The sequence below is a fragment of the Aedes aegypti genome, chromosome 3 (genome assembly GCF_002204515.2).
Source record: "Aedes aegypti strain LVP_AGWG chromosome 3, AaegL5.0 Primary Assembly, whole genome shotgun sequence".
Taxonomy (NCBI): Eukaryota; Metazoa; Arthropoda; class Insecta; order Diptera; family Culicidae; genus Aedes; species Aedes aegypti.
This window is the reverse complement of record NC_035109.1, coordinates 106,189,633-106,203,535: the sequence shown is the minus strand read 5'-3', so window position 1 is coordinate 106,203,535 and position 13,903 is coordinate 106,189,633. Positions and strand designations below refer to the sequence as shown.

The 13,903-nt window shown below is 38.5% G+C and overlaps 1 protein-coding gene across 6 annotated transcripts in view; it reads left to right on the top strand.

Moving 5' to 3' along the window:
- The window catches only part of LOC5563620 (GTPase-activating protein), a 187,287-nt gene that overhangs the window by 114,511 nt on the left and 58,873 nt on the right, over positions 1 to 13,903 (top strand). For all 6 annotated transcript variants that reach the window (XM_021853714.1, XM_021853711.1, XM_021853713.1 and 3 more), the window contains exon 3: positions 7,594 to 9,488. In XM_021853714.1, the coding sequence (XP_021709406.1) occupies positions 7,594 to 9,488 (1,895 nt within the window). The remainder of the gene's footprint in view (positions 1 to 7,593; positions 9,489 to 13,903) is intronic.

The window sequence follows — 13,903 nt, the reverse complement described above, 5'->3', positions numbered from 1 at the left end:
TACCTCAGCTTGATATTCAGCAGCATTTTTCTTTTTTTCGGGTCAAAAAATGACTCGTTATCAGCCCTGTAAAACAATAAACTGATTGGAATGCTTGGAACAGCCTGTCTAAAATGCTTGAGAGGCTAATTACACGACCTTGAAACCCATTAACAGCTTCTTAACAACTTGTTACGTAGTTAAATTATTGGCTAACCGAAAGATATGAATGGAAATATCTTTTCCATCAAGGCATTTCTTCTGTTTATTTTACTCATCGTAATATTAGGCAACGCCATATCTCGTAAACTTCCTAATTGGTTCAGCAAAGCTCAGTGGCCAAACCTTTTTTTTTTTAAAGCAAACAGTACCGGAAGTTGTCTGTTGACACCGGCCGCTTGTCTAGTGGATCGTGAATAACTTTCATTGACAATTTGTAGAAAGAAAAAAAAACATGCTGATATGGCTCGTTTGTACAAACAAACCCCACTCTGGAGAGATAGGCGCACTTCGTGAATGGGTTGGGAAGACCCATTATTAGGCGAACGCTATTAGGGCTGGGCGGGCCCACTGGCAGACTGATAACCCTAATAAAAAATATATGAAAGCACAATAGGGTTTATTGTAAGTATACCATATTTCGGAAAATTTTCCATTATAGATTAAGACCAAAACAATAAAATTTATGGTACTTTATTGGATATAAATTATAGCTAAAATTAAATTAGTTATAAATGAAATTTACGGTTTTTCAATCATATTCCAAAAAACTTGTATTTTGCTTTACTTCTTATATGAAAAATTCCATGAAACGGATTGTATATGTCCTGTCTACAGCTACATAAAAACTGATTGATAACTTATGCATGATTAAAGCTATAGTCAGGAAACGCTAGAACGATTTTATTTATTTATTACCTGTGGATATCTACAACGCTTTTTGAACAAGTATTTATCAAAAGTTTGTTCATGCATAGAAATGTTTACATATTTTGACCAAAATGGGCAAATACAACATGTTTGTTTGTAACTCTCAGAATGATGACTTTATTCGTTGAACTCCATCATTTCAATACAACTATTTTAAATACCTTTGTTGAAATAGATTGAAATTATATCTTGGAGTCTAGAAAACCGTCAACGAGGATCATTGATCATACATTAAAAGTACCATTCCTAATTTACGTAAAGCGAAGTGAAATTAAAGGTTGATTGTATTTCCTCCACCCAACAATAAAACAGTTCTGAAAAACATTAGAAACATAATAAAATATCTATTTACACAATAAAAACAAATGTGAATTTTCAGTTGTTTCAATCTTGTTGACACAATCAACAAAACATAATTTACTGATTATATTGTACACCCTAAGATGTATGGTGATTAAATCAGTTCAACGATGAAATTAAGTTGTAAATTTTTATTCGGGGAGTTACTGTTGTCGGTACGCTGTGATAATTGTTGTGGATCGTAATTATCAGCACAGATACTGGCACACACCGGGACAGTTCGTCCGGTCTCTCCACTACTGCTGGAGTGTGAATGTAGGCATCACATTGTTGAATCAATTCATTCATTCATCTAGTCGTGCATTATCACTCAAACAAAAAGGCTCACCAGTAGAAGCAGAAGTAACACCGAGCAGCGAATGATAACTGATTGAAAACTAGCTTTAATGTTGTTATTTTACGTAAATGGTAATTTAATATGATAGTATTCTGATCGAGTAAACAACAATCATAACAAAATATGAGATCGAAGTTTTGTGTGAAAATGAACGGAATAATAAAAAAATAGTTATTTGATATTTTTAACAAAAACATTGAAATGATTAATCATCTCTTAGTTTGCTCTTTTACAACATTACAAAAAAAATGAATTCAAAATCATTGTGATGTCTATTAGAAATGAATTAACAATGTTTATGTTTGTTGTTTAATCATTATAATATAATCTTTTGAAGGAAATTTCAAGATTTATTCCTCAAACAGACAAATTGTGCGGCAAATCGTTTTCCTTGACAAAATAAGCCACTTTGTATATATAATTTTTCGCGCTCGGAGTGTTTTTTTTTTTTTCGGTTGGCTTCTTTCGCTTGGGTAGTGCTTTGCGAAGGCCCAAGCTGTCGGATTCATTTTCGCGCGCTTGGAGTGTTTATTTTTTCAGTTAGCACTTCATTCGCGCGCCATCGGAGTGATTTTGTATCCCTGATTTAGCGTGTTGACGCTGAGATTGTGACTGTTCAGTCGAGGATGGATTACCAACTGGTGAGCTCGTTTTATGTTTATAATAACACATTTGTACTATCTTTCAGACACGAATGCACCAGATGGTGTAAAGTGTCTATAATAATAAAAAAAAAACACACATTTGTACCATGGCATGTATTTTTTATGTACTTGTTGAACAAACTTTGTAAGGTTTAACACTTAAGGTGTTGACATACGCGCTTATTCATGTTTTTAATAATTGCGAGATTCAAATAGTTCGATGTTTAAGATGTCGACGCATTTATTGATAACTTTTTAAACAGAGGTTACATGAATCGCATCACTTACCAAGGTGAATCCTGATCATGTAGCTTTTAAGCCCTCCCACTAACAAAACTTCTTCCCATGACAACCATGAAGATGCAGAGGTATACTTGGTCTTCAGTAACAATGGATGTCACACTAACACTCCTTCCCTTCTTCGATGACCGTTAGGACGTTATTGCCATTACTCGAAAATGTACATTGAAGATGGTATGCTACCTGTACAATTTAGATTGTTCTGACCAATCACGGAGTAGCAACTACGAATTGTACGATCATCAATGCTCATGCTCATAATTTTTCTAAAACTTTTTGGACTATAATTTGAATAGAGCCAATCTCGATTTCTTCAAAATAATATATCTCGTACAAAAAATGGCAATTCCTACAAAAAAAAATGTGTAGAATAATTTTCTAAATTTTTGAATAAAAATACTACCAAGTTTAATTCGTAACCTACTCCGAAAAAAAATGGTGTTCGAAATTTAAAGGCGATTTAAAAAAATGGCCAAATTAATATCAAAATGAACTCTAGTTTTGAGATCAGATTGAGATTTAGAAAATGATTATCAAAAACTGTTATCAATATGTTAACAAAAGCAATCATTTGTTATCATTTTGATAAATATTTTGAAATCCGATTCGGCTCGAGACGTTCCCCGAAGCCGTGGAAGACAAACGGACGTCGTCGCTCGCGGAGCTAGACAAAAGAACAACGACCGGAAATGATTAACTCGTGTGCTGCTGCCACTACACTTTAGATTAGGGGGTTTATGGGACTCTTGATAGACTGTGACTGGCTGTGTCAAGAAGAGTGAGATGCAACCTTGATGTGATTTGGAGTGGCACCCGCCGGCTCTTGACGCCACTTCACTTTTGAAACAACAGCTTGAGTGCTAATGTAACAAACGATAATCTCCGAAATTCCTATAAAATAGATTTTTTCAGTGCTACAAAAACAGTACTTTTCGATGCTTTACTTTCTACCTATTGATCCCTTTTCGATCCTTGTTTGGACCCATGCTTTCGATTCTCCATTGGACCCGTTAGCGAAAGCTAGCGGTGGTAATCCTTCTAGGACACCGTCTTGGGAAAAAAAACCTCTTAGGAGGTCTAGTCTTCTTTCGTTTATTCACTAAACATGGTTGCAACTACAAACAAAAGGAAGGATGAATTTCTGAATCTACAACTTCCTTCCAAAAAAGTGTCACTAAACGTGGCAAAAATGGGAAAAAAGGACGTTTCTCCGGGAAGTGCGCTCTCTTCCAAAGTTGAAATGGTTAATGTTGCAAATTGCACCGAAATGAGCAATAAGCTTGATGCTTTAGACAAATTTTCCGAACGCCAAATCGAAACAGCATCTACCCAGGCTCTTTGATTCAAGTGAGGAAACAAAGGGTACCTCCTATCGTGGTCAGTGGTTCCGAATTTGGAGGATTCAGGTAGGAGATTTTGAACTCGTTCAGGCCGCATGGATGCCAGGTTGCTGAGGTTCTTTTCACACTAGGGACGTCTGTCCTGTAAGAGAAGATACCAAAAAGTTTGTATGCGCAGATTGCGGGGGCAACCATAACTCTAACTAATGGGATTGCCTTACGCGCAAACGAATCGTTGGCAGATGAACGGGAACATTTTTCGCTGCCGGAATTCCCCAGGCAGAATCTCCAACAATTCTCATTTTTCGTTTCGATCGCTTGCCTTATAATCATACCAATCAGGTAAATCAAGCTTATTTTCTACTGCCGGCTAATCGTTCGAATTTTTGAAATTCGAGTGGAAATTCCCAAGTAAATTCCTATACCAATGTTGTCGCAGGTAATTTCAGTTCCTCCCCTTCAAATTTGCTTCCTACGGGTAACCATTCGAAATGTTTCAAATCAAATGAAATACCCATGATTATGTAGCTAACAGAAAATCATCAGATAATGTACCCACTTCAAGTGATATGTCTGACTCTGATTTTAATTTTCTAACTGAACAATTGAATCTAATGATTGATGCAATGTTCAAAACCACCACTATGGCTGAAGTAGTCCAAGTTTGGTAAAATTTACTAACAAAATTGTAATTGAACTACGTTTCTCTAATGGATCCAAATATTTTGTTTAAATATTTTGAATTGCAACGATCGTTTTTTGAATGGTTTTCAGGACGAGCTGTTTATTGTTTTAATAGCATCACATCAACTTTTTCCGTCATTTGAAACCTTGTTTCTCCTCTTCTAGAAACTCTTGTACGATTGATTTGGTCTTAACCGACTCTAGTCACCTTAGCAGGAATCTATGACAAAAGGTCGAAGAACAAAAAAGAAGGGACAAAAGGTCGAAAACCTTTTTTCAAAGAAGGAAAAATTTCCTACCAAGCAAATCATTTTCGACCTTTTGTCTTTCTACCTTGTGTCCTTTCGACCTTTTGTCTCTCGACCATTTGTCCATAAACCCCTTAGCAGCCAACTGGTTACTCACGCTGATTTAGATTCTGATCATGCACCTGTCACATTTCAAAAATCCAATGACGCGATTTCCAATCCTGTCAGCTCCACTTTCCATAATTTACGAGCCGATTAGAATAAAGATTGGACTTGGAAAAAATGCGGCACTTTGTTTTGGGTGTAACTTTTATCGCATGGGTAAAAATTGATGAAATTTTGGGTAATACTAGCTTGGAGTGTTATGTTTATGTGTGCAAAATCGCGATCTGTCAAGTAGTTTTCAAGATGCATTCAAAAAAAGAAAAGCTACGCCAGCAAACCTTTGGCGCGGTGATCGGTAATCCTGGTCAGTCGCATAGATGGATTGGCAAAAGGCTTGGAATCCACCATTCCACCGTGTCCCGCTTCGTGAAGATGTTCCAGGAGACGAAGACCATCGAGTGGCGCGTTGGAAGCGGCCGGAAACCGAAAACGGAATACCCAGAGAAGGCACGGAAGATAAGGCAGTACTTAAGAATAAGCCAAGACGTGGCCAAAAAGGTTAATTCGTCGAGGTGATTCGTCCAGCAGACCATGAAACGGGCTGGGCTACATGTTTTTAAGGTCAGGAAGGCGCCAAACCGGATTGACAAGCAAAACACGGTGGCCAAATTGCGTGCGCGGAAGCTGTACTGTGAGTGGCTGGTCAAGCCAGGCTGTCTCACCATGGACGACGAGACATACATCAAGGCGGACACCAAACAAATCACCGGCATCGAGTTTTTTGTCGGTACGTTTCGTCATGGAGGTTCCGGAAGAGAAAGATGGACTAATTCAGTACCTGTTGTGGCAGGCGATCTGCGAGTGCAGACGGTACTGCAAGCCGTTCGATACAACCGGCACTATTAACGGGCAGATTTATAGAGAGGAATGCTTGCAGAAGCGCTTCCTGCTCTTCCTCCGCTCTCACCGTGATCCCACGCTGTTCTGGCCGGATCTCGCTACGTGCCATTACGCTAAGTCTGTAATGGATTGGTATGAAGCGAAGGGCGTTAATGTGTGGTCCTGAAGGAGACGAACCCGTCAAATACATCAGAACTTCACCATATCGAAAAAATTTGAACGATAATGAAGAAAAATTTGAAGAAAAGCGGAAAAACATTCAAAACCGATGAAGCTTTGAAGAAAACCTGGAAGAAATTGTGTTAGAAAGATGGGCAAAGCCTCGCCCAAGAGCTCATGAGCAGTGTTAAGAGAAATGTACGAGCATGCAGCTTGGGGAGGAAATTTAATAAATAAATTATGCCAAAACATAGCTAAATATAGTTATTTAATCCCTAAAAATTAGAGAAGTACTATGATTCCACAGGTATGGACCAAATAGTGTGGAGTCCAGCCTATAAAATTCACTAAAACGACATGGAAAACGTAAAATTGTAATTTAAAAGCACGAATTGAATCGTTTCAAATTGGAACTTCGGTTAGTAAACTGTTTTGAGTGTACAGTGTGAGTGTTTTACATAGGATTGCATAAAAATTAAAAATTGTATCGGTTTCTGAAAACCATATTATGGATCAATTTTCATATTATGGATCAAATTGTGACATATTACGGATCAGTGCGCAAAATCAAGAGATTTTCATTTCAATGCATCTGTATTGCGTGATTTGGCGAAAGTTAACAATGTGTCACATATTACTGCAAAAAATAGCTGTGTTAGAGCTAGAAACAAGGGTAAAATGCCCTTTTTTGTGATACTGCGTTGTAGTAACTGAGACATGAACTGTTTTCGCTCCACGTCAAGTTTTCCACCCATTTTTGTCTGCTAAAAGATGAAATTTACAAACCTTCATGTTTTATTAGTTTTATCCTTAGTGCTATTCTCTGAAAATCGAATCCAATGCTTAAAATGGCAGAAATCTACATTATTTGGAAGTGATCCATAACCGTGGTAAACAATCATTTCCTGGTCCATATTATGGATCACTAGTTAGAAGTGCCAATATTCGGTATTTAGAATCAACAATCAATAAAAATGTTTTCCTAAGATGAATTCATAATAAATCGAAACGAACGAGCATGTTTTATGCTGTAACATTTGAATTTTACCACCTTTGGGAGCTTATGAATGCTGGAGGCACTTCTTACAGAAAACGGCCATATAATGATAGCTGTGTGGTACCTACTAAATATTTGTCAAAAACACCGTTATTCAACTATTGAATGTTGTGCCTAACATTACAAATGGTAGAAGAAAAATAGTATGACATGGGAAAAATATGTTTTACGTCAACGTTTGAGTTTTGAGGAAACTCGATGTTGAACGCCAAAGTGATCCGCAACTGTGGGCGATCCGTAACTGTGTGGGCATGGTATCCGTTTTGAAATTAATTTGGGGATCATTTTTGTGTGTCTCATTTTATCCGAGTCCAGTCTTTACATATGAAACATAGATCGATTCTAATCTTGATGTTAACATTCCTTTGCAAATAAAACTTGGTATCGACAATGCTCCCGAAACTTCATCTAATTTCATTGTTGAAGCAAGGAGCATAGCAATGAGAAAACTCCAATATGATAACTGCTTCTAGTTTCAATTCAACCTTATTGCCCATATTCCCCTTACTAATCTATCGCATTTGTTCTCTCTCTCTCTCCCTTCCCCCAGGTGAAGCGAAAAACCTCATCGGTCGCAATGGCAACAACTGCGGTTCCTCCTCATCGGGCTCGAAGGAAAACCGCGATGTGTACTGCACGATCGCCCTGGACCAGGAGGAAATCTGTCGGACGCCGACGATCGAGCGGACGCTCAGCCCGTTCTTCGGCGAGGAGTACCAGTTCGAGATTCCGCGCCACTTCCGGTACCTGTCGGTGTACGTGTGGGACCGGGATCGGCACCTGAAGCAGGACAAACCGTACGGCAAGATTGCGATCAAGCGCGAGGACCTGCACCAGTACAACCACAAGGACCACTGGTTCCCGCTGAGGCCCGTCGACGAGGACTCGGAAGTGCAGGGAATGGCCCACCTGGAGATTACCGTCGACGACGGAGTCGGTAATCTGAAGCAGTGCAACGAGTTTGACGATTGCAGCAGTCACCACCACTTCCAGTCGTCCAACAATAGCACTTCCTCGTTCGGCAGTAGCGCAAGCAGTGATACGAAAGAGAATTCCACCTCCTCCCACCTCAACCATCAGCACCACCCTCACCACCTTAACCTCAATCACCATCATCAACAGCTGCATCATCACATGGTGAACAATTCTGTGAATAGTACAAATTTAAAATTAAGTTTTCCATCCAAAAGTGGCGGGGGAGGAACGCTAAAGACAATCTTCGGCGGCAGCAGCGACTTTGGCAATAACGTGCAGCAGCAATCATTCCGCAACATTCTCGACACCAGTAGCAGCTCTAGCCGAAGTTCGCGCATCTCTATCAAGCTGACCGAGTGTATGAACTTGGCGCGCAAAAATGGCCTCTGTGATTCGTACGCAATACTAACTGCTCACTATTCGAATAAGAAGAAAATTTCACATCGTACTAAGGTGAAAAAGAAGACGGTCAATCCGGAGTTTGGCGAAGTGGCAAGTTTTGATCTGTGCGTGGACGTGTGTGGCAGTGACTCGAGAAGTGATAGTAACAATACTTACACAGTGGCACCCCTGGGGGGCGCAGATCTGTGTGAGGTCGTGATAGCTTTTATGCACAAAGGGGGTATAGGTGATGATGTGTTTCTCGGTGAAATTAAGCTTCCCGTTCGTGGGAAGCAGCAATTAAACGCAGTGCAGCAAAGTGCGTGGTACTATCTACAACCCCGGACAAGCCATTCGCGGCCGACGCGAACATGTGCGACTCCTCCCGGAACCCGACTCTCTTGTGATAACTCGCTTGGCTCGCTTCGGCTCAAGCTTATCTATACCGCCGATCACGTGTTCCCCCTAGCAACCTACGATCATCTCCTGAACATCCTTATCCAATCCATCAATCAGAAACCCATCACCGCTAGCGCCGTCCACATTCTCGGTGAAATCATCCAGAACAAAACGGAAGTCGCTCAACCGTTGGTCCGACTGTTCACCCACACCAACGTGATCGCACCGATGATCAAAGCCCTAGCGGATCACGAAATCTCCAAACTCACCGATCCGACGACCATCTTCCGCGGTAACACCTTGGTCTCGAAAATGATGGACGAAGCGATGCGACTGTCCGGTTTGCACTATCTGCACAACACCCTGCGGCCGATAGTGGAGGAAATCTTCTCCGACAAGAAACCGTGCGAGATCGACCCGGCCCGGGTCAAGGACAAAAGCATGATCGACACCAACCTGGTGAATCTTCAGGAATACGTGGAGAAAGTGTTCGAGGCCATCACGAAGAGTGCGGTGAAATGCCCCGCGGTGCTCTGTCAAATATTTCACGACCTGAGGGAATGCGCGGCCAAGTACTTTCCCCAGAACAAGGAGGTCCGGTACTCGGTCGTGTCCGGATTCATTTTTCTGCGGTTTTTCGCCCCAGCCATTCTGGGCCCGAAGCTGTTCGACCTGACGACGGAGCCAGTGGTGAGTACTTTTCGTTGGGCGTTGTTTGTAGGTGTCTTATCTTACAGAGCAGCGATTCCCAACCGGTGGTACACGGAGGCCTAGGAGCCGTGACGACTACCCGGGAGGTTTGGAAAGCTATTGAGAACATGTGTCGTTTCTCTTGAATCAATTGATTTTTTGACAACGTAAAATTTAGTATTGAGATTGTTCCTTGTGTTACCCAGAAGAAATTCTTAGCACATTTGCGTCGATAGGGGCAATTAATAGTTCCAAATGCTTTATTTGTAGTTTGAAGTATCTCCTTTTATACAACAGTCGCGACGATATTGCATTAATGAAACTGAAAAAAATAAGCCCTGTACTGCCGTGAATCAGTCCCATCTGCATTTTCGTCAAAATTGAGTGGAGTTCAGTTTTCAACATATCTTTCAATGCTCTTTCAGCTGCCCTAATGACATAATAAGATTTGTTCGAAAGGAGTAGGAAAAAAACAGCAAGTCAAATTGTCTCATAATGAAAAGTAATCGCATATAAGTCCTACTACTGATTTCCGCACTTTGTAACCTAAAAATGAACCGTGTTTTGAAATTCATAATATTTTTCTCAGAAAGATATCGTAGTGAAAAGCAAATTGTAAATGTTTTATTAGGATTTGAACATGATCCAATCCTCCGGAATTTTTTGAATATTCGAATAGAAAACGAGTTTGGAAACTTCACAGCCCATTTTCTCAATGCCTACTTTTTACAGATGGGACTGACATTCACGGCAGTATAGGTACTCAAAAAAAAAAAATCATCAGACAAAAGTGTTCGCCAAATAGTTATTTATGCAACAAGATTCAAAATGATGATTTTTTCAGCACGAGTTGTACATTTATCCAACGAGGCTCGCCGAGTTGGATAAATACAACGAGTGCTGAAAAAATCGAGTTTTGCAACGAAAAAATCGCTGAACTTCTTTAAATTAAAGGCATTAGTTTTCCTAGGCGATCGTATTTATCGCCATTTTCCAATTAGTCTTAAATCAGAAACAAACCGCAGTTAAGGGAAATTTATTCAAATTTATGTTACCTATCATATGTCTTGGGTTAAAACACGTTGATTTAAACTTTGGCTAGTCCGATTACCACACATTATATAATTAACAGAAGTCTTCAATCAATGTGCCACTCAAGGTGCCTCTACAAAAGTGACTACTAATAAATTTTAATCTTCAGCTTGGTTTTGGTGAATCAATGGTAGCATTTGAATGATTATTGATATATTTAGGCACATCATTTTATTTTACAAGTGTCGGTGTTATTGAGTGGAGCTCTATGTATTTTGGTGAAATGATCTCAAGAAAACATTTTTTTTTTTCAAATTGGCCTCACGTCATTCCTTCAGTACGCCTAGGTTATGTAGTTTAAACTGTAGCTTAGCAAGATTACCAACCTAAAAAGAAATGAAGAACATTAAGGTTATGAAAAACAAATATCCGTTTTAGAATTCCTGAACACAAATGTAAAAATTTCTGACATAAACACATCTTCTTCTTTTTTTTGTCATTAACGTCCTTGCTGGGACAGAACCTGCGTCTCAGCTTAGTCAACATTAAAAACTCAACCACAAAGCTTTCTTTGATTGAACTATAATTAAATTATAGTGTAGACATGAAACGGCCCAAGGGGGTGGTTCAAAATGTATGTCAAGCTAGCGTAAAAAGCTGGATAATGCGACTATTCAACAAGCTCATTTTGATTTTTTGTCAGATCTCTCGAGGAACAGCTTCAAGAAATATCCCAGTAATTTCACTAGATTTGATCTGGAGTACTTTCAAAGATGTTCTCTAGAATTGTTTATAGAGTTTTCTCTACCAATTATCCTAGAAATTCATCCAGTGACTTTTCGGAGGATGTTTAGAGGAATTTCTCCAGATTTTTTCGAAAACTATCCCAAACTATGCACTTATACTTCAATCGATTCCTCCAGTGGTTGCTCTAATGAATTTTCCAAAGATTCATATACATAAATTTCTTCAAGAAAACCCACAAAGATTCACTCCATAGTTTTGAAGAAGTTCGCTTAGAAATTTTACCAACCACACAAAATTCCTACGCTTTTTCATGTGAATTCCTTTAGAGTTCCATGGTTACTTCCAGGACTTGCTCCAACAGTTTCTCTAACCCCTCGAGGAAATCTATTAGGAAGGAAGGATTTCCCAATAAGCTCGATCGATGATTCATCAGAATGCGTTTTCCAATGAATTTTTCGATTGAAATACCCTTGGAATCTTCTAAAGTTTATTTATAATTTCACGCCAATTAACACCACTGTAAATGTTCCATTACTCCGATCATTCTTACACAAACTTCTTTGGGAATTCTTCCGATATTATTCAAGGAATTAGAATTCAGAAAATCCTACGGGATAAGCTATTCGATTGATTTTGGTTTTCACTTCATTAACAATTGATCTAGGAAATCTTTTAAAACTTCCTCAAGTGTCCAGGAGTTCTTTCAAGGATCCTTGTTCATTAAGAGTTATGTACTTCAAACCTTACACAAGCTTCATCAGAGTTTACTTTAGGTTTTGTTCTAAAATATTACTCGTCCAGATTTTTATCAAATATTTATTTCATAATTTTTGAAAAATTTTCATGAAATTTCTCTGGAGATATTCATTAATAAATGCCTGAAAAAAGTATTCGTAGACTTACTTGGGAAATATCTCAAAAAAGTATTGGTGTAATTCCATAAAAAATCTTAGAAGGAATCTCTTGGGTACATCCAGATAGTACCCATAGAAAAATTTCAAGTTGAAATGTTAAAGATATCTTGATAAACAATGTTGTATGGAATTCTGAGAAAGGCCCAGTGGTGCTTTCTGGAGAAGATACTGTTTTTAGATGTTCTAAACGGGTATTTTTGAGAGTGCCCAAAAGGCACTCGATGGAAGAGTCATTGCATAAAAGTCTAGAGGACTATTAAGACTTTGTTAAAGAATCTTTGGAGGAATTCCTTATGAAATCTCTGAGGTGTTTTCTGTGGTTCACCTTCGAAAAATCCATATTGTGTGCTTGAGGTTTCTAAAATGAAATAGTAGGGAGAATTCTTTGGGAAATAATCACTAAAGAACTAAAGAAATCTTTTTTTTTTGTTCAAGTGTTTTGAAGCCATTTTTTGTTAGAAATGATTTCAAATTCATTCAAAATCAATAATTCGATAATCATTAGTACTTAAGAGTTTTTCTTGAGCCTGGAATTATTTCTTAAGACCTGGAAAAACCTCAGGGAATTTCATTTCAGTAAACGAGTAGACACTCTGATACCTTCCCCCATTCCCACCTGACTGCAAGGGCGTGGCTAGCACCGTTATTGACCCTGTATAAATAGAGGCACCGAATTATGCACATTGAAGAAGATTATGGCCAATCCCAGCCGAACTTCTAGTTGATTCTTTGTGCAACTTCACTGACTTCGGTCAATCACGAAATTGCAATCATTGATATGAGTAGTCAGTCTAAGCTATTTGTTCACTTTTTTGGTGAATTTAGTCACTATTATTTCGCTGTCTAGCCATTACCAGCCCTGGAATACTTTTTATGTCCTTTTGTAAATATTAAGATTGTTCCTAGTAGGGGAAATGCACTAATTTTCGACCTACAGGAATTCTGTGCCAATTTTCGGATTCGCATCCAAAATCGTATGGATGCACACAAGAGTAATTTGGGTAAATCATGGCCAAAATTATTTTTCCCCTAAATGATCTGCTCACGCTTTAATATTCATTAAAAAACTGTTATAACTCAATTAGGATTAATTTTGAACCGTTTCAGGACAATAATCCACATATCAGTGAGTATTCGTATCGAAAAAAATGCTGTTGGTGACAAACAGTTTATGAGTTCATTTTTGCTGACCAATCGTTTGAATATTCTAGCAACAGATGGAAAATAGATTTGTACGGCATAAGTTGATGCGCCTCTAGCTCGCCAAGAGGGTAAGCAATCTATGAATAATTAGAATTTTTACAGTTTTTGGATATTCCAGCCCAAACATTTTATGTAAGTTTGCTCAGAAATTCATTTTCACATATTATTTTTCTTCTAAAAGAATGCAATGCAATGGAATACATAAAACCAAATTTATTTTTAATTGAATAAAGAAATTTCTCCATGCCTTCCGCAAAAAAATATGTATGCCTCATTTGTACAAAACATCTGATCCAAAAATTTCAACATATCACGAACGGATCATTTTGACTTCCGATATTTTGTATATGTGAATCGCATCAACAAAACTAGTTGTCAGCCTAAGTTCATCAGTCTTCAAAATTTAATAAATTTTAAAGACGAATATTCATAAGAACTCCTTCATAATTAGGTGAAAGTTTGAAATAATAATAAATAAAATCTTGTCACACACAACTTTCAAGTACATTGAGAATCCTT